Source organism: Athene noctua, chromosome 3 (assembly GCF_965140245.1).
Source record: "Athene noctua chromosome 3, bAthNoc1.hap1.1, whole genome shotgun sequence".
NCBI classification, from domain to species: domain Eukaryota; kingdom Metazoa; phylum Chordata; class Aves; order Strigiformes; family Strigidae; genus Athene; species Athene noctua.
In genome coordinates, this window is record NC_134039.1 from 75087439 (window position 1) to 75113727 (window position 26289).

The window sequence follows — 26289 nt, forward strand, 5'->3', positions numbered from 1 at the left end:
AGGAAGGAGCCAGGCTCTTCTCAGAGGTGCACAGGGATTGCATGAGAGGCAATAAGCACAAGTTGAAATGTGGGAAATTCTGGTTAAATATAAGGATAAAAATGTTTAATGTGAGGTTTGCCAAGCATTGGACAGGACCCCAGAGAGGCTGTGAGATGTCTCACCTTTGGAGATGTTTGGATCTCTACTGGATAAGTCCTTGAGCGACCTGCTGTAACTGAACCTGATTTGGATAGGAGGTTGGGTTAGATGGCCCCCAGAGGTTCCAACCTGTGAGATTCTGTGATACTTTAGTTTGAAATTTGAAGATGAGTAAACATTATCATAAGGGATTGTGTGTAATTGTGTTTAATGACAGAGATGGAATCTCATTCAGTTTGAAGGTTTTTCTAGGTTTTGCTCTATAGTCCATTTAAGCCAAAGAAATGGTACCTGAAGTTACCCTAGCATCCGGTTCATCTCACTAGGAAATGGATTAGAGTAGGTGTTGGTTATTGCTGTACTCTCATTTGGTTTCTGCAGTTTAGTGCAAACTGTTTCTAACTATTATGTGTAAAATTTTCCCTTATGATCAATTGTGTGGTAAAAAAAGATTTTTCATGGGTTTAGTAGATATGCTAAGATCTGTAAACCATTACTCAGGGCAATAGGTAGGGCTGACTGATGTTACCAAGAATTAATCTGTAAAGAAAGATACAGAAAAACTATTAATACATAGTTGATAAATCTTTAATTATGTGTTATTATACTCCTAAAGGGATGGTATCTTTGAAGTAAGCTTTGGTAAAATTATTGTTCAGTGAAATGGCTGTAAGCCCAGTGCTGTTGCAGTTATAGCCAGAATTTAAGCAGGTCTTTAGTTGGCAATTCAAATAGTTAAGAATAAATAACTCTTAAGGTTTTGAATTGCTTCATTTTAGTCTAAATAGTTGGTTTCAGCTCTCCCACTGGGGTTGAACAGGCAGAAGATAAGGGAATCCCCAGAATCTTTTAGTAATCAGAGGTAACAATTCAGCAGTCATAAATCCAAAGCTCTGCACCTTAGGATATACAGCTTTAATCTTTTCATTGTCCTTCTCCATTTGACCAGAAGTTACTAAACTCTTTGCTGTTAGCAGACAGTGTACAACTATTATGTAGTGATTTCTATCTGTGATTTATTAGCTGAGTGTCTTAGCTTAGCTCGTCTGGTTGCATATCCACTATAAACAGAATTGAAAAACCCCCCATCATTCTTGAAAATGAACAACATCCTGAAAAAAATTCATCCTGACAGTAGAAGTCTACTCCAACAGAGGTAATGATACTGTTGAGCTACTAGGTTATTGCCTTTCCTGCAATGGGGATCCGTTCATTTAAGAAATAAAATGTGTTTTAAAATAACTTTTAGTAATCCTGTTCCACATTTTGAGAAAATGAGAAATGCTTTGTCTCATATTGAAAACTCTCTGCTTAAACTAAATATGAAGCATTTTAAAGTATTTTTGAAATGAATAATATATGTATAGTAATTATGTATCAGTATCTTAATACTAAAATTGATACATAAAATCATACTTTTTTTAAGAATGTTGGAATGTAAAAGTTAAAATATTATCTGATATGCTTTATTAACATTAACTGTTTTAAAAAGGTGTTAAACTCTTAATATCCTTGGTAGACAGTCCAGGGAAGCAACTTTTTTATTTACCAAGCTTTGTATCTTGTATCTTTTGGATTTGTAATACTATTCTGATGTTGCTTGTAAAAGTGTTTTGAGGTTTTAAAGAGCAAAGCTTAGTGTGCAGGTTTCATTATTGATAAACATTAAAGTTTTAAGATCCAGCAGGAAATACTATGTATTCCTAGGATTATAATCTTTGCTAGTCTGTTTGGTCATAAATTATAAATGCATCCTGAATTATTCATCAATTCCATTAGAATCAGAAGGCCTTGTGAGTATTGGGCTACAGGTTGATACCATCACTACATTAGCTTAAAGTGAATATCAGTGTCATTCATGAAGCTCAAATTCAATCTTGATGCACATACGGCTTGTTATGAGAAAGACATTGGGAAGAAATTCTAAGCAGGGCAGAAACCCTTTGCACTGGGCTTTATTTGAAGTAAAAATTAGCTGTGTTTTCAATAGCTTCACGTTTTACTTAAGCTAATTGCTGTTAATATTACAAAACCAAACTGTACAGGTGCCAAACAAATTTTAGCTATATAAAGAAATGTGATCAAATATTTTCTGAGGTATGTGGGAGGAAATAAGTGCAATTATTTTCGGTAATTTCAAGAGGTTCACATATCTCTTAAAACCAGAAAATGCTACAAGGAGTCTGCACTCAAAAAGGATCTCAAATTTATTTAATCTTTCAGTAAAGAGCTAGCTTTATCTGGTGAGTTTAGTTTAGTTTTGTCAAATATGTAATTATATAGTTTAATATCCCATGCCAAGTCGCATACAAGTTAATAATCTTTTTGAGTTATGAGGAACCTTTTTTTTTTTCTGGAAAACCTACTTGAAATTTTATTACACTTAGTTAATTTAGGATGCTTTTCCATTTTTTAGCTAAGTTTGTCTTTTCCAATGTCTTTTCCCAACTTTTCTATTGTGAAGGAAGAGTAACAGAGTTTTTGGTCTTTGCATGTAATCCCTTACATACTGAAAATTTTAATAGCTGCTTGAAGAATAGTTAGTAATTCTGCAAATACATAAAGGAACAGAGTTCTTTCATTTTCTCTACTGGGTGTTTATTGAGGCACAGTGTCCTGAGAACTGAGCATTTTAGAGGTAACTGGTTTGGATAGATTGGTTAGAATCTTGGCGTTGAGGAAGCCTAGGATGCATGATTTATACTAAATGCATATAAAATAACGTCTGTTAGTTTATCTAGTTCTGCTGCAGGTAGTTTTACCACATTTTTTTATGTCTGTAACATAACTGTAACAATTTTTTATATCTGTAACATATTACTGACAAGTTTCTACACCAGGGTTGTGTTGCTGTTGATGCTTGGTGATGAAAGTTACATTAAAAATTATAATATAGACCTGTTATCTAACTTAAATTAACAGATAATTTGAAAATGATCAAGGGAGATTTTTTTGTTAATTTATTTTCTGCCAAATCTTAATAAATAAATGCTATAGAATACAAATTTCTGATCCTCTGAAATTATCCTGTGATAAATTAGATTAAAATTGGGATATTGTGTTGTGTAGTTTGCTAAAAAAAAAAAGTCTTTTAGCCAGTTGTAGACTAGACTGATGGATTGCAAGTATCAGTGACAAGCTATTATACAAACAGTCTTACACTAAGTCTTGAACAGATTTTTAAAAGCATTACTTATTGTTGTATACTTAAAAATTGGACAATTTTTGGATCCTTGTATTTCGTACTTTAAATTTTCCTTGGAGGATACCACAGAACTTGCAGCTATAATGGGTGAGACTCCAGTTAGAGTTGGTGGGTTCAGGAGTATATAGGTACTTGAGTTGACTGGGGCCTTCATGTTGGTCTAATAGTTCCAGGCACAGGATGCTTGTACTTCCACTTGTAGAGGAGCCCTGGGGACAGTTGCATACTGAGGGAAAGCTTGCTTTGATCAAGTTTTGTGTATATTTAAATTCTTCAGGTCAGAAGCATGAATGTTCCTATCTCTAGAATGTTATTTCTTCATTTTATTTACCTTTAGAGCTTGATTTCTTTGGTGTTGCTAGATGCTAGCTTTCTTTTCAGTGACCTGCAGGTATGTACAATTTTAAAGAATTGCATGAGTAGCCAAGAGCTAGAGCCTACATGCAAACATTTGACATCGTAACATTTAGATTTAACATGAAACATAATTTAGATGCAAATACTTGTAAACTCCTTTGAAGATGGAATTGACTGGTGTTCTCAATAATTTAAAACTGAGAAGCTTTCCTAGTATTAACTTACATTCTTGAATTCAGTCAGGAATTACATTCTTGAATTCATACAGGTGTCTAGCATCTCTAGTAATCATTATATGTTATGGTTTAGCCTGTTGTCAATGAAAAACACTTTTCAATGAATTTTTCAAGATATGTTTCACAAACTGTAAATGTGTTTTGCTGACATAAGGCAGAGAAGAAAATAACGCCCATGTTTTTTACTTGCCTTCTTTCAGTAACACGAGTTCTACCTATTTTTGTTTAACGTGGCAAGTGAAGTGTGCCCGTATGCTACTTTATAACGATACCTTTGTTTTCATGTGTTTTCTTCTGAAATGCTTGAAAGTATAGAGGGATGCTTATGCTGATGGAGAGAAGGGAAATTGAGTATCAGGTCTAAATTTGATGTGCTGAGCATTTATGCCTGTTCCCTGAAGTGCTTCTAAAACTTTCCTAAAATAAGTGAAATTAGGTAGATTTTTAAAATGTAAAATATCACGAGAGATTGTACTGACACTTGCTGTCTGTAATTATCCCTTTTAACTCTTTTCAGTTTGCAACAGTATGCCTTTACTTAATAGACCTGTGCTCAGATTTTAATTATTAAAGCTGATCAAAGGTGATTGGCCAGATCCACTAGTCTAATAAAACAGTTATAAAAGACCATTTCCCTTAAAGTTGCTTTGGATCTCCCACTTTACCTCCTGCTGGAAGAATTGCTTTACGAGGCAATGAAAAATGTGAATGGCAAAATCCCTACTTCCCATCTTTTTGTGGAGCCAGAAGTTGCTAACTAGCCTTGAGGGAGAAGAAATGTTTGTATGAAAATGTAACTAAGTCAGATTTTAAATCCATCAACTTCCTTGTCTCAGATGTCTTCTGGGGTTTGTGTTTCCCAGAATTCCTTTAACAAATGGTCTGTTATTTGTCCACAAGAAGAATGCTCTTTTAAAGACTCTTCAAACTCTACACCAGTTTCAGCTATGAATGGAATTAGGAATACAGAGTTTGCTTTACAGTTTTATTGGCACAAGGGCTTCCTTCTGCATTTGTTTCTTGCATAATTGAGAGGGAGGCAGACTTGCATCCCCTCTTCTGTCTTTGTAGAAAAAAAATCTTTTTTGAAAGTGAGGAGGGGAGGACATATTATGCAGCACTAAAACCTCACTTGGGGCTCTTCACAGTAAATTTAATGAAAAACAGGAAACCTGAAATTTCATTTTAAATGTATTTAGAGAAGAAGCTAGAACAATTAGATATAAATGCCTGGGTGGAGTGGTTATTCAAGATACTGACTTTTTAATTGCTGGCTGTTATCCAGGTGGAGTTAGCTCTTAAACTTCCTTTTGTTTAATTACTTTAATTGTAGCAAGTGCTTAATTCTGCCCAGTACAGTGCCTGACTCCCTAATTATTTTCCACTGTCTACTTTTTTTTTTTTCCAAATGAGAGGTGCAGAGTATTTATTATTATTGCCAAAGAGCCAGTAGATTCGTAGATTCCCGCGCACCGCCTCCCCCCACCCCCCGAGTTTTAAGGTAGCAAACTATCAAAATTGTTTGGGTGCTTAGCTCTCATGAAGGAGAAATATTATTTAAAATTGAGTGGGTGTGTTTGCCTGTTGACTTCCCTGGCTATCTTTTTGCATTTATGTTGGATCCTTGGTTAAAAGATCCTTTTAAATCAAGAATTACCTTTTTTTTTTTTTTTTTTTTTTTAAGATAATGTCTTCTAATTTAATAATGAAGACTGAAATAGTAAAAGACAAATCAGAACAATGTTTTCTGGTTTAAGGTGTATGCACTCATGCTTGGGCCTTTTATATCTATTGAGGTGTCTGGTCTAAGCTGCTTGTGTCAGCTCTCTGCACAGTCAGCAAAGGGACTCTGGATCTTCGGAAGTGCATTTATCTCTCCTTCACGACCTAAAAGTGATCTTTCACTTAATTGTGCAGAATTTGAGATATGAATCAAACCCCAGATATCTAGCCGTGTGTGTGCAAATGTGTGCACACGTGTGTATATGTCTAGGTAGAACTGCTGGGATGGTAAGGTTTTAAAATTGACATAGTAGAAGAAATCATTACTGAATATTATCCAGAAACACTATTTGTGCAGAGTGCAAAGCAATCTCATGATCTTTGATAACTTCTTACAAAACTTGGATGTATTGTCTCATACATTGACTTCTTCTTGTCACTTTATCTTACATGCAAATTTCCTCAAGTTTAAGGTTGCTCTTCTTCAAAATATGACAGTCATAGAGTGGCTTTCTTTTATAAACAAGTGCACGGTAATTTCTTAAATTAACTATACCCGTATTGATGGTTATTTAAAATGATAAAACTCGTCAAAACCGGTCTTAGTGTTAGGATTTTAAGAAGTGGTTGCAGGATCAACCTTTAATCTTTCTGTCATTCTGCTCTTATTATAGAAGATTTTGTGTATTTATGAGGTGAGGTTAGAGTCTAGGAGAAAGCAATTCCTTTTTATTCCGGTTTTTAAACTGTAAACTTGTTCATGTTTAGACAAAACTAAGATCTTTGGAAGAGTTTCATGAATAAATAGACGAGAAACTTAATGAGAGTGAACAAATTTGGGAGTAGGTCTACTAGGAACATTATTTTATCAGTGCTTCAGCAGGAGAAGTGCCTTTTCCTGATATTCTTTGAGTTTTTCCTGGCCTGTAGATGATTACCAGCCTGACAATGTATTTTGTTACTGTGCAATCTTAAGAGATAAAGCTAAGGACAATGTAGCTGTAAAAGTCAGTGGAATGAATTGAGAAATATGGAGGGAGATGATTTTAAAAAATAGTAAAATAATTGAAGGTATGGCTTCAACTAGATGTGTGTGGTATTTCTCAAACTGAAGGACTGTGTCAGTGTTGCTGCTGTAGGTCTGTGCTCTGTCATCCCGTCTGAGGTGGGAGGGAGCGAGGCCTTCCTGGTCCTTTGCCTTGCACAAGCCATGCCATGAGGCTGAGGCTATCTGCTCACCTCTCCCCTCTATCACAACTCATTTGCAGGTGAGCTAGATCCAGTCCAGCCGAGATGGAATGGAGAAGATAAGGACTTCTTTGTCAATAAGTTTCCCCAAGGAAATAACCTGCTGTCTTCATGCTTGTTCTTGTTGAAGATTAATAGATTTTGTTTGATCAGTGTCTTTTAAAATCTAATGTAGATTTGTTTTGTGTGTGTTCTTTTTAGATTGGGGCATATGATCAACAAATATGGGAAAAATCAGTAGAGCAGAGAGAAATAAAGGTAATGATATTACAGCATTTCAACTTTTTTTTTTTTTTTTCCTGTTAGCAGCAGTGCTGTCTGTGGTTGGGTACACTGATGTAATTTACAATGTGTGTGATGGTATTTAATACTGGTAAAGTAAAACTAGACTTCTGGAGTGTAGCCAAATGTAACTGGCATACTGTGCTGTATTTATTTTACATAATTAATAACTGCAGCATTTAGTGTGCTGCATCTTTCTGTATCTCAGTTGTTGGTTTTTTTTTTTTTCTTTTCCATTATCTTAAGCCAGGGTTTAGTTGGTTTAGTACCTCTCTGTCTTTCACTTTCCTTTGTGATGAATTCTAATGTCAGTTATTTGAGCTTTCTTTACTTTCAGTTAGTTACCTTATACCTGCAGTTTACTTTTCCTCCTTTATGATGCTGTCATTGTTTTGTACAGTTTATTAGACTGGTAAGTACATCAGGCTTTGTTTCCCTGAACAAGCAGTTTAACAGCATTCTTTGCATTTTGGTTTAACTAACAGTGCCATCAATGTCTGCCACGTTGCTAAATCGTTTTGAAGAAAAATAAATAAATCCTATATGTAATAGATTTATGAATTGTATATTATGTCATACTCTGTGATGTCAATTTAATTAACACTTTCTCGCGATTAACCCTTTTTCTTCAAATATTGCACACAAGACGTATGCTATTGCTGCATGAGTCTCAAGGCGTTTCTAATTCTTAACGTTAGCAAACTGTACGTTTCGGTTTCTCTGCGTGTTTTTTCTTCTTCCTAGCACGTAAATAGCCAAGGAGAAAGTTTGTATTACGTGAAAACTGTTACTGATTTTGAACCGAAGTACCCCGATTTCTGTGCAAATAAATATCTACAAACTAACTTTTAAGTCGGAGCTGATGGCACTTTCAGAAGTGCTTCTAAACCTGATGCCGGCATCTTTGTGGTGCTGTAAATCCCGCAGCGGGATCCGCCTCCTCCCGGGCTGCCGTGCCCTCCCTCTCGGCCTGTACCCCAAGGCCAGTCCTACCCACCCCCCGAGCTGACCCGTCCGTGCCCCCCCGGCCCCCGCCGCTGTCCCTGCCCCCAGGGCTGCCCCCCCGGACTGCCCGCGGGGCGTCTCAGGTTACCGGGGGGCTGGGGGGAGCGTTTCTCCTGAGCGCAGCACCGGCGGCAGCCCGGCTGAGTGCCGTTCTTACACCCGGGAGGCTACTGCGCGAAAACTGGGGCTTCTGGTGCCGCTTGTCGGAAGCGTGGGGGGAGAGAGCTTTCGGAAACGTTCTTGACAATCGCTACAATTAATGGCAAACGGAGGCCCCAGCCTGTGACTCGTTTTCAGGGTCCTTTCCACGACCGTGAAAACCAACCGCCATTATGACAGAAGTTCTTGTAACTACTGCATCATAGGACATTATGCAAATAATTTATTGCAAATAATGCCTTGTGCTTATTCGAAATGCGTCTCGTTTGCCTCAGGAGTCCAATAACTAACAAATTAACGATGATGTCTATATCAGTTCGTGTTGACTGAGTTTAGTGTAATAACAGTAACACTGAAACAGACTACTGAATTCACGAATCGCATGTTAGTGCTTTAATCTCAAGGCTACTAAAGTACTGTTTATAAATGAATTTTACTAAAAATTAAAAAAAGTGCAAAATCTGATATTATAACTTTATAGTTTAGTTAGAACTGTAATAGAATCTATTAAAATTGATTTTAAAAATTGTGCGAAAGAATTTTTACAATAATAGCAACTATTTTAAAGCATTCTTATTTAAACTTTATTTTTACTATTATCTTGAAATGTGTTTGGTGCTGAATAGAAATTATATAAACTAACTTGGATGGGCCTAAGCAGAACAAAACATTAATTTTTTAAGAATTAAGGTTAGTTTGAAAAGCTGCCGTTTTCTACATCTATTACAGATATTTGTGATTAAGAGAATGAAGAATTTGCATCTTAATAAAAGGAATTCTTTCACTGTGTGTGGCAAGAAGCAGAACCACCAATTCATTGTAATCAATGGCACTGAAAGTGTTCTAGATTTGACCAATGGAATTCTTAAAAATGTCTCACCACTTGTTTTTCTATGAAAGATGCATCAAGTTATATTGTTGACTTATTATTTTCTGAATTCTTTCTTTTAACTGAAAACATAATTTTAGCCACAGTGGTAGATTTCTCCTAGGATTGTGCATGTGTTTTCAGGGATTTATTTCTTCTAAGAGGTACATACATTTTTATTTAGACTTTAAAGAAAAATCTTGTGGCCCATAAGCAGTAATACATTTGAGAATTATTATATTATTCAGCATTTTATTTTTAAGCTTTGGATTTTTTTTTTAAGAAATAGAGTGGCTCACTTATGCAAGATTTCACAAGAATCTGTAGCTGGTTCTAGAATTATATTTTCCAGTTCTAATTATGGGCTTGTTTTCTCATTCCACATAAAATTACTTCAGTTTTAGGACTGCTGTTCTGTAAAAATCTTGCATGTTAAGCTCTTTGCAGTGCTTAAGTCCACAATGCCACTGATTTTCTGTATTTGTCATCCCCATGGCGCATGTTGTCCTATCCATGTTTCAGTTCTATGTATTAATTCTGTTTTGTTTCAAGCAAATTTTCATTTTTTTTATAGACACATCAGGTGATGACTGCATAGTTCATTGTGAACAGTTTGGGTTTTTTTTAAAAAAAAATATTTCAGCATGAAAAATAAATCCAGTTGAATTTAGATGTGAGAAATATTTTGAGCTGCACTCTACCTGTTTGAACAATTTGCTTGATATTGTTCTTACGAAGATTAACATTATCAGATTTCACTGATCTTTCATTGATAATAATTTAATTTTTATGCTTTTATCTGAATTGAATGTTTACATTTAAGGAATAAATGTTTTTATACATGGATGAAATATGACAATTATGAATATTGGTAGTTCACCAGTGAATTTGACTGCTTTTTGAATGAAAACAGTTAAACCACTTCCATCATAATTCCATTTGTGTCCAAAATATTTTTTAATATATTTTACTGTGTATGAATTTGTACTCTGTGGAATCATTATTGGCTTTGTGACCAAGAGCCTAATCTAAAGGGATCAGACTAAATTCACAGCTGTCTCTGAGGTGTGAGAGTGCAGCATCACATTTCAGCATTAAAAAGAAACTTGAAAGTTTTGCAAGATAGTTTGGCTCTTCAGTGGAAGAAGATGCTGTATCTAAAAGACAAAATAAGCTTGCTTTTCCCCTGCTGCTTTCCTGTTGTGTGGGCGTTTTTTTCTCCTCTTTTTAATAGGATAATCTATATTCACTATTAAGAAAGATTCTGTACTTTTCTAGAATTTAGATTTCTGACAGTGGAACTTACCGATTAGTGGCTTTTGCATTACATCATGATTTGCTACCTGGGTTTGGAATTAAGGAGTTGCAATGTAAGCATTTTGTGAGGTTTAATTAGACATCAAAGGAGAAAAGAGATTCAAGAAAGCAATTTGTTGCAAAAGTTCTGAAAACCTAATACAAATGTATTACTAATTCTTGCAAGTGTGTGCATATGTTGTCTGCATAATCCCAAACCATGGGAGATGAGTGTTCAGTGCTTAGCTATGTTTGAAAAATTACCTAATGGGTCAGTAATTGGTTGGGTTTTGTTTAGATTGTAAAGTGTGTAAAAGGCATTTATTGTGCCTTGTTCCTTGGAATTTTTATTTTATAGTACTTTAAATCTATGAAGTGGACCTATTTGTCTGAATTTTCAGTAGCAGTATAGCTTAAATACAATTACTGACCACATTATTTTTTCTTTTGTAATGTCTGTCATCTGCATGTATGTATTTTAATAGTATTTGCCTATTGCAGGGTTTGAGAAACAAACCAAAGAAAACAGGACATGTGAAACCAGACCTCATAGATGTTGATCTTGTAAGAGGTAGGTCCTGAGCTAGAAAAAGCTGAATTTCTCAGTGTATAAAAATAACTTCTATCCTGTGTCTTGTAACAAGAGTGTAAGTATTAAAAAACCCAAACCAAAACCAACCAACCTTATGTAAGTCCTCCCTAAAGCAGATGGATAGGAAATATTGTTAAAAGATGACTTCTAGATTAAACTGAAGCCTTAAAAACTTGATGTAAATTTTGTTGTATAGATTTAGATTTTGAAAAAAAGAAGCACGTGGATTGTCATGGATCAAAGTTTTGGAGCTATTAGTTCAGAAATCTCCTATTGCCATGTATTCAGGCTTCTTCCAAATCTTCTGACATCCAGAGGAGCAGTTATGTTGAAATGTCTGGAGAGCAAAAATTGTCTAGACCTTGGAAATTTCTTGCCTGTTTTAAATAACAAAACAGCAAGAGAAGGTCAGATGATATGAGAGTTTTCAAAAAGTCTTTATTTAGTCTTAATTTATTTTAATCTTTTTTAATTTCCCTCGTGCCTCATGAAGACTAGGGAAAATATTATGTAGCATTTTTTCCCCATGAGCTCGGCAGCCAGCGTGGTCTTCTGAATCCATTACAGGTAGTGCTCTTTGAATTCAATCTCGAATTTATCAAAGCACCCTGCTGTGCTCTTGCCCTTAGAGATACACAGGCACCCTCACACCCAGAGCTGGCCTTCAGAGACCTGCTTACTTCCTTGTTCCCAGGTTGCTTCACCCCTTCACAGTTAGTCTGGCTTGACCTTTGCTAGCACTCGCATGCTCACTTTCACACCTGCACTCACACGAGTTGCTGGCACCATGGACACAGGGGCCCCCTGACAATGCGTGCTCTGCTGACACTCAGCCCCCATGCGCATGCGTGCTCACAGAATAGACCAGCCCTTGCCCAGGAGAGGGTTAAAGGGATTTAATAAGAAAATAGTACAGACTGCCATACAAGCAGTGTACTGAGAAGCAGCTATTTATGCATGACCAGTCCTTCTTATCCCTTTACCCTTCAATTTCCCTGCACTTGTTTCTCCCCAAGTCACCTAAACCCCTCCTTTCCCCACCCTTGGTTTCTTCCCTAAACACCCCATAGTAAGTCCTGTACAATCTTGAGCTCTTTTCCCCTGCATCCCATAATAAGTCCCGTACCCCTGGGCAGCAACCCCCTTTTGTTGGAAGGGTGATCTGGAGAGCTGCTCCCAGTGGCTCATGGTGACAGTTTCACCCGGGCAATGGGGCTGATGGCTCTGCTGGGACAGCCCTGGTCAAGGTGCTCTTTCCATGATTTGGGTTCCTGCCTGCCCTCGTGCCTCTGTCTTGCTCTGGGCTTGTGGACATGGGCCTCTGATGAGCTGATGGCTCCAGTGATGGGTCTAGGAGAACCCTGGTAGGGTATTATTTGGGCTATCCCTTCTGCTGGTGTCCCTTTGAGCTCCGCTGCAGGAGTGCAGATGAGCTTTTATCGCATCACCTAACAATATCACTTTCTAAAAATGGGAACGTGAGAGGAAGAAACAAAATCAAATAACGTTTGAACTTTAAAGAAACAGAATTGAAAACTAAATGTTTGTAGGAATTAAGGAACAGCAGTAAACCACTTCAATATAGTGATATACATGAATAACAGTGTTTTATCTGTGCCAGTACAGAGCTCAATAATGCCAGTTCTGCTTGGAAGCAAGGTGGACATGGGGTAGCAGCAAGCAGTAGTTGCCCTTTCCAAGCAGTAACGTTGTCATAATTTAAGTCACACCCCCATTAAGTAAATGATACACGGTTTTCTAGCTGCCAGAGAGGTGGGAATTTGAAGGAAGAAAAAGAAATGGAGGGATATGAGAGAGAAAAGGCGTTTGAATGAGTGAGATGAAAAATGGTGTAGAAGGAGTGACAAAGATAAATTATTCTTTGGGTGTCTTCTCTGCACCTGGAGCTAGTCCTCAGTTGGACAGATACTCCTCTATACTTCTCAACCTTACTCCATTTTCCTGAATGACATGGCTGGAGCAATTTACAGATGTTGATGTTTTACATCCCTTTGCTATGTTGGGAAAGGGCTCTGCTGTGCCTGCACAGGCATGTGGAGTTTTCATGTGACTTCCTGTTGCTTCATATCAAGTTTCTGATATCTCGGCAAAACAGAATAATTTTTAATAACTTATTTTCAAATAATTTTGACATAGTAAGAAATGGCAATATTTTGTTATTTGCACATTCCAAAATCTAGGCATTTGTGGATGTTCCTCATAATGGTAGTCAAGAGGGCACCAACAACCGATGCAAATTTTGGATTGAGGAGATAGTGAAATGGTGGAAGTATGAGATTTATTCAAATAATTATGTTTAGTAATTGCTCTTTTAAGTAACTGTCTTAACTACTCTGCTGTTAAACAACTAAAGTTGTTATTAGCTATAACAATGAAATATATTGAACTTTTTTCTTTTTTTAAAGGATCTGCTTTTGCTAAAGCAAAACCTGAAAGTCCTTGGACATCTCTGACCCGCAAAGGAATCGTGAGAGTTGTTTTCTTTCCGTTCTTCTACAGGTGGTGGCTACAAGTGACATCGAGGGTCATCTTTTTCTGGCTGCTTGTTCTTTACCTTCTTCAAGGTAGAGTTGGATTACAGGATCAGCTTCAGCTGAATGCCTTATTTTAACCATATGGAAGATGCTGTATGTTAGATGGGTCACTTTATACTGTTAAGGTTCATTCCAATATTTTTTGAAATACTGGAATGGTGCAGTCCCAAGCATGTGTCTTTTGGTTAACACTTATTTTACATATATACAGGGACCATACCGAAAATGTAAAGATTTCCTCACAAGCTTTCTTCAGCATTTAGCACACATGTTAGCTTGTCATTTCTGTATATAATTTAGGTTTCTGGGGCTATCTACTTTAGTTCAGGACTGAGCAATATCAAAGAAACCTTTGTCTTAGGCTGTGTACTTTCTCTTGGGCTTTTAGTCTTTCCGGTATTTGTGCAGATCAAGAGCTCTGGTCAAGAAGTAAGCAAGGCCAAATCTGCCAAGGTGTGTGCAGCTTGTGCAGCCTGGTAGGGTGATCTGTTTGACCAGTTTCCAGTTGTCCTTCCATGTGTTATTTTGTCACATCAGAGACAGTGAACTTCTAGCTTATACTTTAGTCAGACCTCAGCCATTCTCCTGAATGACTGGCAAATGGGAGGCTTATTGTCCTGTGTACCTCTGCTGGTTTTTCCATTGCAATGGGGAGACTATGCGTCTGAATTTTATTCGTCCCATTCTCCTGAATGACTGGCAAATGGGAGGCTTATTGTCCTGTGTACCTCCGCTGGTTTTTCCATTGCAATGGGGAGACTATGCGTCTGAATTTTATTCGTCCTAGATTATAGAAGGGCTTTTGTGCAGCTGTTAATGAACAGAGGTAATTCACAGCTTCTGGGATGCTCAGTCTTGAGTTCCAGTTATCTGGCTTTGTGCTTCTCTTAATTTTATGTAACATATAAGAGGAAAATTAGAAAAGGAAGAATGTAATGTAGTGAATCAGTATCTAACTGTGAAAGTCACCAGAAGAATAAGTGTATCAGAAGCATGTATAACAGAAATGGAACAGAAGGTTAATGAAAGTTGGGAGCCATTTAAGTACCCTGAGAAACTAAATAGCTGATAATTTTTCCACTGAAATGCAATTAAAATACAATATTACTTTTTCAATTTTGCCATCTGTCCTTGCAGTTGCAAATCACTGTATCATTTGGAAATTGTATTTAAAACAAGAAATAGTTTTGGGAAAAAGAAAAAAAAAAAAAGTCAGTGCCTCTTATGTGGTGATGTTAGCAGCTATAAAATGAGTTTCACAGTGCCAGTGCCTCAAAAGTTGAAATATTGACAAATATTCATGTGGTCTCCTATCAAAACTACTTATCCCCATTTCTGAGATAGGTGCTTAAGAAGTATTGTTGCTTACGCTAGCATTTATATATACTACGGTAAGTGATCCCATAGTGCTAATAATTTTAATGTAATTTATAGTAGTATAGGTAGTAAAATACATGTTATAGTTTGTTACCATGTTCATAGGTGGCTTATTCTGAGAAACATTATTATAGTAATTTTTTATGTTCCCATTCTTAAATTTTTTTTAAAAATATACCCACATTTAATTTGTGGAGCCTTCATAAGAATCTAAAAGCAGCAAAATAGTAAAGACAATGCAGATTCTGAGTGAAAGCAAGTTTTTTAAGACATTAGTTAGAGCTATCTTGTAATTAATTCCTTTTCCCTCAGATTTCTTGGGATCTGTGATTTACTGAAGTTATGATTGGAATGTATCATTTCCTTAATCCATATAGTCTGTAATGTGACAAAATATTTCTGAGGTTGTGAATTAACAAACACTGAACAAGGATTAATAGTATTATATATTACACTATAATCCAACTATTTGAAACATTTATTTAAATTGTACTGAATTAACCACAGAGTTTTTGATGGTTTTTGAAATAAAGTGAAAGACTTATAATGTATGCATAAGTGAAATTTGACAACATTTTTTATAGAAAACTATTTAAAACAACCCCCCTCAAGCCTCTACTTCTAGCTTCTATATACATATTGCTTATATTTTACTCAGAAGGTGTGCTCAGTTATTAATTTCATAGAAAATCAGTAAGACCAAAACATCAGGAATCTATTATGAAAACTTAACAACAAAACACTTCAAATTCTGGTGGCCATATTTCTGCCCTAAATCTGAATTTTGTATTGTAGCTTGCACTTTTTGTAATCATGACAGATTCTCACTAACACTGTTCTAAAATAGTCTAACTTTATTTTGCTTATATATATTTAGTTAAATAATTTAATTATGAACGGCATTTTCTATAGATTTATGAACTTCATTACTTGGAATTATTGCTTTGAAATTTATTAGCAGGATACATGCTAGCATTTATGTAGGTCTACAGAAAAGAATTGTTTCCATGGCTGTAGATTTAAACTCCAGATTTTATTTGCATTGGTTTCCTTTAGTTTAAAGCATGATTAGCAAAATGTGTGATAAGAGAACTGCAGAGAAATGTTTTTTGTCCAAGGTCATGGAACAGACAGATAAATTAAGGTAGAAGTTAAACCTTTTTCTTCTGACTCCTTATCCATTTAGTTTATAGCATTACCTCATTTTTACTTTAAAAATGTTTCTATAGGAAAATGAAATGTGAAATTATAATGTGTATCTATTGTGTATTTCTTAAGTATGAAACAAGAAACTTCAATAGTGATATAATGTTTTTTTATTGTGGTGAGGTGCATATACGTGTATGTATTTTTAAACTTCATAAGGCAAATATTTCAAAGTTTTAAATGCTGTAAAAATAAGTGCTTGGACTTTGAAATGTACAATTGCTTTCTTTGATACAGCTTTTAGCTGTAAGTGATATAATTTCATTTGTGCCCATTTCACAAAATAAACCACTGTCATTTCGAAAAGTACAAGTCCAAATACTGTAAGTAAAAAAATAAAGTGGTGTGAGAAATTCTGTTCTAAGACCTAGCTGTTGGTAGAAGCAACTCTAGGGTAATCTGAACTACAGTGTATTGACACACTGTGCAGAAAGAAGTTCTTGGGTTTCCTTCCTATCCTACTGACAAGATCAGGAGACTGGTAACATTTTCTTAAATCTGTGGGAACCTGCCATCTACAGATTTGTATCTTCTGGAAGAAGATGATTTCTTCTAGAGCACTCTGCTTTGTTAAATGTTTTTTAAGTAGCAGAAGAAACCTTGTAGTGATGTTTGAAATTGTTTTGTGGAGGCCTACTCCTGCAAGTCATTTCATATGGATCTGTAGAGCTCTGTGTTCTCAGAAGTGTATATTCATCCAAATTGTACGGTAGGAGTCAAAACTGACTACTTATTTACACTATATATCTTATGAAGCTAATTGTATGTGTGAGAAACTCAGAGAATCTCCTTTAGAAAGAGGTAATATTATCTGTACCTTTTACCATCTGTCCCTTTTTCTGTTTTATTTTTTAGTAAGTTGGATTTGTCATTGATGCATACTGTTTTTCTGAAATACCTCATATGGCAAAAACTTAGTCCACCTATAGTAGTAAGAGATGTCCTAAGTGTTCTGTGTAAGACTCCTGTGCTTCAATTTAGAAAAAAGACTGATGGGGAGTTAGAAATAGATAACTACAACCAAAAATAATTCCATTGTTTTGTACATTCATCGTGTTTCTAACACTGGTTACCTTGCTAAAGATTTTTTCATGAAAAACACATCCAGTCTCCTTTTAGTGGAAAGCATCACATCCAAGTGTCTACTGTGTTAGCCATGGCTTCATGTGATATTTTAGGTGTTTGAATGTGGCACATAAATTTGCATATGGCTGTATTTTTTTCCAATTATTTTTACTAGAGAACTGTGAAGGTTGTTGAACTTGTACCATGTATTTCTTGTGCTAGGAATAGATCTAAGTTATGGGACTTTCACTTCTTAATGGTACAAGAACAAAACCAAGATTTCACGGGATGTGCGGATGTTAGGCACAGAGAATTATTTCCCTGTTCTGTTTCTGAATTGTTTCTTGGATTTTCTGGTTTTTATCTTGATAGCTTCTCTCAGCTGTGTTACAGCAAAGAACACAGTACTTCAAGCTATAGAAGCAGAGCAACAAAAACATACAATAAGCAGAGAAAAGAGAGGGATTGCCTCTTCTGTCTGCCACATGCCTGTTGAATGTGTTTGGATTGACTTGAAGCCTGTAAAGACATTTCTAAGATGTAGAAGTGGTTGAGCTCTGGGTACAGGAGCAAGAAGAGCTGTGTGGGTGTTGACTATATATGAAAAGCTGCTTATAGGGTTACAGCAGTTAACTGTGGAATTGGAAGCTGCCCCTTTTCCAACCACAAGTGCTAGTTGGAATCCTGGTCACTTCAGCTAGACTACCTCATAGTTTACATGGTTTGTCTTTGATCTTTCCTCATTACTAGAAAATATACACCCAAGTATATATGAAATGTAGAGAGGGTTGCACTTATGGATGTCTGTCTATCCGAATGTGCAATTTTGTCCTTTTACTGGAATATGGAGTTTAAAATGCATTCTGCTAGAGAATATAAAGTTTCTAGTCTCAAGTCTGTTGGTTGTTGCAGTGTCGAAACAGATGTATGGTTCTACGGAATCACAGGCTAGTTGAGGTTGGCAGGGATCTCTGAGGTTGTCTCATCCTAACTCCTGCTCAGAGCAGGGCCAGCTAGAACAGGGCTGTGTCCAGTCAGGGTTTGAGTATCTCCAAGGATGGAGAGACTTCAACCTGTCTGGACAGACTGCTCCTGGATTGAGTCCTGCGCTCACCTAACCTGTTGCACTGTGCTGCATCATTCTCGGTCATACAGAATTAAACTTATTTTGACTTCTTTAAGGATGACATTTGCTGTTTGTTTTTGTCTCCTACTGAAATTTCACCGTAATTTAAAATTGTATCCTGATGGATCTGGCTTTCCAAATACTTTTTTCTACACACACACACCCCCTTCTTTCTGCTGCCTTTTTTTTGACCGATAGCTATAATATCATAAGTATAAAAAGATCTAGATGTTAAGGCAGTAGGCAAATGTTTAAATCGTTATTACTGCCTATTTCATTGCAATTATAATTCCTTCCTCTCAGAATTACATGGGTTGGTTTAAAATGCAGGTAAAGGACTACATCTGACTTTTTCTCTTTTTAACAGAAGCCATATAATGAGTTGGCTGTTTCAGATGTTTCAAATATTGAATTCAACTTCATTTCCCTTCTTTTCCAGTTGCTGCTGTAGTGTTATTCTATACAGCCCAAAGCCCACATAATATACCTCTGACAGAAGTAATTGGGCCAATATGGCTAATGTTGCTACTTGGAACTGTGCATTGTCAGATTGTTTCAACACGAACTCCTAAGCCATCTCCCAGCACAGGGGGTAAAAGAAGAAGGTATAGTCTATGTTAAAGTACTTATCATTTAGGATTGTTAAACTATTCTAAAGAATGTGCATGAAGAAATGTAGGGCTTTACAGTCTCTGCTTTGCAACAGATGAGAAATTGGTGCTCTGTTGTTATCTGAAATTTATAATGGGTGCTTAATTGGAGCTCTTTAACTTTTATGCATTGACTAATTTATGCATTGTTTTATTTGAATTTTAATGCATTGAATCTGACATTTTGTCTCAGAAGAGTTTGTATCTGAATAGTGGTGAAGTGACAGTATTTAACTTACTGCAAATTTAGCTTTAGAACTCTGTGCAATACTGACTAATTTCTGTGGGAAACATACATTAAAGGAGATGCTATTGGAAGCATAGAACTTAAGTCTTCCAGCACTGCACTGAGTATGGTTTGCTACAGTGAATTGTCCCATTAAAATGGGAAAACCTGCAGTAGTGAATTTTTTGCAGGTCTAAGCCTCTGATGATGAGTTGAAGTGTATGCGTTATGATAATGTGTTATGCATAGTTTTATTAAATGGGGCTTATTAAATTGATGTGGTAAAGCTTTAGCAAAATATTTTGAAATCTTGCTTGTTTTTGCATGCTTAAACTGCTGAACACATTATAGAACTAGTAGATTGCACTTTATAAAGCTACCTTCCAATTTTAATCTCTTCTGATGAAGGAAATTAAGGAAAGCAGCACATTTGGAAGTACATAGGGAAGGAGATGGCTCTAGTACCACAGATAACACACAGGAGGGAACAGTGCAGAGCTACGGTACAAGCACCTCTTGCAGTATTGGCGCTGTCTTCAGAGATATCTGGCATGCTGCTTTCTTTTTATCAGGGTTTGTATTTATTCAAGGCTACGTATGTGTTAAAGATGCACTATCCCTTTTCTGAATAAGTAAACATTGATGTAATGATTAAACTTTTATTGATCTAAGTTTTGTAAAACTAGATAGTAAACTCATCTCAGTATTTGAACATGTACTAATGTGTTGTCTCTTGACTTTTGCAAATGCTGATGCAATAATTTTGAAAAGATATTGAACGAACTTTTAGTTAAATTATATTTTGATGTGGGCTATCAGGAATGAACCAACTCAGTTCATTTCTCAATTTTAATCCAATGAGAAAATTCAGCTCTTTAATCTTACTTTATTGCATTAGTTCCTTATTACTCTGAGAGAATGCTTGTTGAACTCTGTCACTGTCATCAAATCACAGACTTTTCCTGAAGGAAAAGCCTTCAGGATACAAATCGGCACAGCGTTTAGTTTATAAATAAACATCAAAGATATAATTTTCTAATGATGGGAAGAACCATCTAACCCTGTTACATTCCAGAGCTGTTTTGCAAACGATTGATCTGCTAGTGCACTGCTATGGGCAAATAAAAAGTTTTTTAAAAAAAAAACATTCTATAGCAGTCTGTGTTCAAGATATGCTCATAAAATAGTATGAAATTGAGAAAAGGGATACTGCAAGTTATTACATTGATGTTTTGTTGTGCATGCTGCATCTTAAATATGGCAACACTAACATGTCTGTCATAGTTGTGATATGTGCTCTTAACCACTGGTAAAGCTTATCTTATGTTATATTCTGGGAATATCTAGTAGAACTCTGGAGAAGTTTTAAAAATGTTTAAAAACATTGCGAGAAGGGAGTTCATCTGACTTTTTCGTGTGTAGATTAATCTAGCTTTAATAAATTGGGAGTCATTGTAACAGACACCACTGCTGTTCTTTGGGTCTGTATGCATTATTTTCTGGTATGTTTGGAGTGTAATCTTCTAAACTTTTGAATATTTTCCATTCACTGAAGATAGTGATCTGCAACAAGAGGAGGACTGTTGTAAGGTTTTTGTTTGTTTTTGTTTTTTTTTTTCCTTACCTCCCCTCATATTGGGCTCAGTATTTTCATCTGAGAAGGGTTGTGTGGGACTTGACTCTAAGGATGTGTTTAAACCATTTAATGAGAGGTAGCATGTGTATATATATAGATGTTAAGCCTCAATAATGACTACTTAGTATGTACAGTATCATCAAAGGCTAAAGAGCACAGAGTGACTGAGAATACTGTAAGTAGCCCTTACTCGCTTGTTACCTCTTCAGTTGCAGAGGCACAGTTGTTCGTGTGTCTGGAGCCATACAAACCATATCAGGAACTTGTCCAGCTGAAAAATAACATTTTTTTCCCAGGAGATCATGCAGATCAGTTTCTTTATGTAGTTTTTTTCATGGTAATGCAAACAGTTTTGTCAGCACAGTGGGATGACAAAGTGGGGCTGGGAATGAGTAAACAGGAGCGCAGCGTAGAGTACATTGACTATTTGGTGATGTTGCTGAAGAAAATCTTTATGAAACCTCAGTGCAAGGAATTACAAGTGGCATCCGTCCTGTTTCTTAAGACATATTTTGAAGCTCTTGAGATAAGCACCTTAGAATGTTTCATTAGTGTTTATTTACAGCAGTTTTTCATATATTAAGCTTTGACATATCATTTCCTGGAGATCTAAGTATAGGTCTTAAACATATGGTTTCAAAATTAACCTTAGAAATTATGTTCTTTGCTTTAGAGCACGACCCTGTGTACATAGACTATTTGCCTATGCTCAGGTCACTGGTAATCTGGAACTGTGTATTCAGTAAATATCCTCTTGAATGGTAAAACTCCATCTGACTAGTGAAATATAATTCTAAACTTTAATTCAGCACAGGAGCAATTTAGAAAATACTAATTACTAGTTTTAGAGGAAAGGAGGGCAATATCCAAATAGGTAATTTATTTAGAATGTAATACTGATTTGGGACATTGCTCTCTGTATGTGTCCTTACTCCAGTTATGGAAATCTTACAATGGTGGCTTCTTTAGAAGTTTTGCAGCGTGAATAGGTAGGAGAGTTTTTTGACCAACCCCAGAGTAAATACAGGGAAATAGAATAGAATACTTGACAGTGAAAATCTGCAGTCTTCCAGAAACTTGATTTAAATATTCCTTAATATTTTTCTCTAGCTGATGTATGAGTAAGACTGAAAGTCATTCTTGACTTAGGTTTTGCATATGTTCAAGTTTCTTAAGAAAGACCTTGGATTTCTTCACAGTGTTGTCCTGTCTTGCTCTTAAACATTTTTAATTCTAGCAAGAAATTTAAAAAGTTGATTTATATATATAGTATTTATAGGAAATTATACATTTCTATCAGATAGGGAAGTATTGTTTGTTTGTTATTGGTTTTTTTCCTTTAACACAGTATAGTACATGAAAGTGTAACTTCAAGCCCAAATGTATGCTTTTCTGGCTTGAAGCTTACACTTAAATCGAGGGATTATTACAAAAAATAACTTTGATTTCTGTGTTAGAAACAAAGACTTGAGTCAGGTTACCTGTTTCTCAAAATGAGCCTTAGTTGATATCAGATTAGTATTTGTCTTGTAGTTTTAGCACTTAAACATTGCTTGAGTAGTGAAGTCCTACCTGAACAAATTCACATACATGCATCCTTATGTTCTTTTTTTCTCTTACTATTCCTACTCAACTGTTTGAGGCTACTTCTTCCTAGTAGCTTTCAAGTTTCATGTGAAATGTATAAAAGCTTCTCAAATCAAACTTGGAAGAGTTGTCCTGTTATTCCACTCATACAGTTAAGTAACTTGTGGAGTAACTCTCTCTGACTGAATGTATGTGTGTATGTGATAGCTGCATTACCTTTTACGCTGCTAAAAATAAATTTTTAAAAAGTGCCAAAAGTATATTTAATGCATTAAAAATTGACCTCTCTGGGTTCTTGATTATTGCAGCTAATTTAGTATTAGTGCTACTTCTTTAGTGCTCACAAACTCAGAGCTTACTGAAACTTACTATTTCACAATGAGTTGCCACTGAAAGGCTGATACTTGCTTTATTCCAGAAGTAGAACAGCAGATTTTGCCATAAAATAATAAGCTAAGCTTTCTCTTCAGTTGTCTTATCTTCATTAATTGTATTAAACAGTGACATCATGGAATGCCATGGAAATAAAGTTCTAACATGTTTACTGTTGATAGTTTGACCTTTTTGTCCAAAGCCTCAATAATGTTTTAGATTTTAACAGACCTAGAAAATGAAAACTCTGTATGCAAGCTACCTCTGGTAATCTGCAAATGGGAGGCTTATTAACTGCTTCTCCACCACAAAACACATGCTAAAACATCTTGCTGTCTCTTTACATTTGTAAGGTTATAATAAAAATTAATCCATGCAAGTATATAATAACCATAGAAAGTGTCTCTGCTGGTTTTGTACTAATTTAGAAATAAAGTTGACTAAAAATTTTGGGAGTAGGTCAGGGAATAGTAGGTGACTTCTATAGCTTTGCTGTTAGCTTTCTTCCAGGGAGGGGTGAAGGGAGGTGGAATTAGATTAAAGATGGAAAAGGAGAATGAAACACCTCAGTAATGTTGTCTCTTCATTATTTTGTCTGCATTCCAACAGATTAATTGCTTCTTTTTGGATTTCTCTATTTTATCCAGCTCTCCCTAGACATTTGTTGTGTTCAAGTCTCCCTGTATATGTGGAAAACCTTGGGAGGAATGTGAGGAGACTATCCCAGTTTTTCTGATTTGTTCAATATACATATTAAAAAGGAATTTAATATTCTACTGTGTAATCTAAGCTCTCACAAAATGCCTCACTCCTTAAAGGTGATGTGTATTCCCTCATAAGAGCACCAGATCAATTGACAGACTCTTGATACTTTTATGACAGTGTTCTACTTCTAATAAAAAGAAAAAAAGTCTGGAAAATTGATTTATAACACTTTTTTATTTTTCCACACAAGTGTTCTTGTTCACAAAATTAATAAATACAAGATATTAATTGCGTTTCTGATTCTTTCCATGTCATTTACTTTGAGAATACAGAAGTTTAAGTGAAGACTTAAAGTAGTCTCTATTAATAAGGTATCAAGCAGCTATTCCTTTTCATCCCTTCGTCAGCTGTACTTTCTAATTTGAAGATGTAATCATCGAAATGTTTGCTTTGAGAAAGCCTTTTTCTGGCATTAGATATTTTTGCTGCTACATCTATTGACTGGATAAGGGCCTTGTCTTGAGAATGTTATGGAAGACCATTAGTCAATATTAGTAGTCTTAATAATAATACGGAAGCATAATTCATAGGCTTTTTTTGTGATTTGAAAACAGGCTTAATCAGTGTGTTTGTAAGATATATCAAAATGTTGCCGGGGTGTTACTGGATAATATGGAAAAGGATAAATCATCTTCTGTTTAGTCGAGTTGCTAATAAGCAGAGTGAATTTAAAACAACAAAAAATATATGTGTACAAGGTACTAAATAACATGTTTGTTTGCAGCTTCAGGAAGTGGCATACTTGCTTTGAATTAGTAACACCTGAAGAATCTTTAGCATACCTCTTCTTTTATTAAGATGGAGAAGTTTCTCTTTACATTTGAGGCTTGTGGTTCTTCTATTGCCAAAGTTGCTGTGAAGTTTTAGTTTTTAAAACACAGGTTTCCTTTTCTGTCAGTAACTAATAATATGATTTTCTTTCAGACACTGACTATTTATTTTGTAACAGTTTTAGGAAAGAATGATGTGTATTATTTAGAAGATGAAACAGTTAGAAATATTGCATCAAATGTTAATATTATTATCTTGTGGTCATCTTAGTAGTAACACTAAAACATTGGTTGAGAAGGATAAGCAGGAGTTAGACTGGGAAAAAAATTGAGAGAGTCATTAATTTAATACATGTATTTGTTTCAAATATAGATCTAAGAAAGCAAAAAACTCAATAGATAAATCCACTGAGACTGATAATGGCTACGTGTCCCTTGATGGGAAAAAGACAGGTAAAAGCAGTGAGGAATGTGTGCAGGCCCATGAACGTCGATGTGAGGTGATTAAGCCAGAAGAGTCAGGGTGGAGCACAGCAACAGTGAGGGATACCTTCAACAATCAAAGTCATCACAAAGTAAGTGTGCTTCATTGCTTTCAAAGAAGGATTATTAATTTGTCAAATGGTATGTGAGTTGTATTTTATGATGCTTTTCATGTTTTAAAAATGAAATTAGGTTTAGGGTCCCGGAGCTAAAAATTATGTTAAGTCTTCTTATTTCATCCTTATTCCTAGCCTTTCCTTTTTCTTGTAGGGAGGATCCTTACTGACATCTAAGCATTCTTTGCCATTCTGTATTTCAGTGCACAAATTTGTGTGCTATCTTTTTATCTGTGTGTTTTTCTAGACCAACTAAACACAATGTACCTTTTCCTGCCTTTTTGATATACTCTGGGCACAGGTCGTCTCTGTGCAAAAATGGAACAAATTTTGGATTACTGACAATTTGTACTTTTGAGGTCATTCTGAGTATTTGCCTGTGAATTATCTTCCTTTTCCTTTCTTCCTTTCTTTTTCTTTCTTTTTTTTTTAAAAAAAAAAAAATATCTCTGTACAAGGTGAGGAAAGCACGATTTCCCTTTCAGTGAAGTAGGCAGGACTCTATAGTGAGGAGCAGGGATGAGATGGAAGCATATGAAGCAGAACTTTTAATTTGGCTGGGTCTGATTATCTCCTGGATATCCTATTTTCATCTTATTGTTCTATGGAATAGCTTTTCCAAAATGTTTTTCCTGGCTCTCTTGTCATTGGCATTTGAACGTATATTGACTGCCACTACAGCTCTTATACTTGACTGTGTCTCACTGGTATTTACCATCAATGAACAATCATAGCAAGGGTTTTTCCATGATAGTATCAAAGGGAAAGTCTACAAGGACACATTTTTAGAAAGGAATGGCATTCTTTGTGGGTTTAATAGCCAAATTACTTAACCCTTTAAAGACCCATATGATTTAAGACAGAGTGAAGGTTCATCTCGGCACTTAAAACTTCACTCTGCTCTGCAGAATGTGCTTTCTCAGCAGTGATGAAACTGAGGCTCAGTTGTCTTTATCAATTACAAGCATTTTGCATTCTTGTTGAAATACAACAAATCAAGAATTTTTTTTAAAAAGTAATTTTAAAGAGTTTTAAGTTTCTTTCATAGAACGAATGAGATGTCTATATTTAACTTGCTTGGTGAGTATGCCCCCACCTTACAGAGAAGTTGGCAGATGCTAGAATAGGCTGCTCTTTTCTCCCTCTCATCTATTCGTCCAAGGACAATGCATTTCAGTGCTGCTGCAAAAAGTAGTAGAAAAGACATCCCAGACTGTTCTGCCTGTCAGTCTTTTCTCTGATTT

The 26289-nt window shown here is 35.7% G+C and overlaps 1 protein-coding gene across 2 annotated transcripts in view; it reads left to right on the top strand.

Moving 5' to 3' along the window:
• The window catches only part of PHTF2 (putative homeodomain transcription factor 2), a 69900-nt gene that overhangs the window by 21323 nt on the left and 22288 nt on the right, over positions 1-26289 (top strand). The window contains exons 3-9 of one of the 2 annotated variants that reach the window (XM_074903394.1): positions 7111-7167; positions 7592-7603; positions 11021-11090; positions 13538-13696; positions 18880-19045; positions 19725-19889; positions 24820-25021. In XM_074903394.1, coding sequence (XP_074759495.1) covers positions 7111-7167; positions 7592-7603; positions 11021-11090; positions 13538-13696; positions 18880-19045; positions 19725-19889; positions 24820-25021 — 831 coding nt within the window. The remainder of the gene's footprint in view (positions 1-7110; positions 7168-7591; positions 7604-11020; positions 11091-13537; positions 13697-18879; positions 19046-19724; positions 19890-24819; positions 25022-26289) is intronic. The other variant, XM_074903393.1, reaches the window with a different exon arrangement.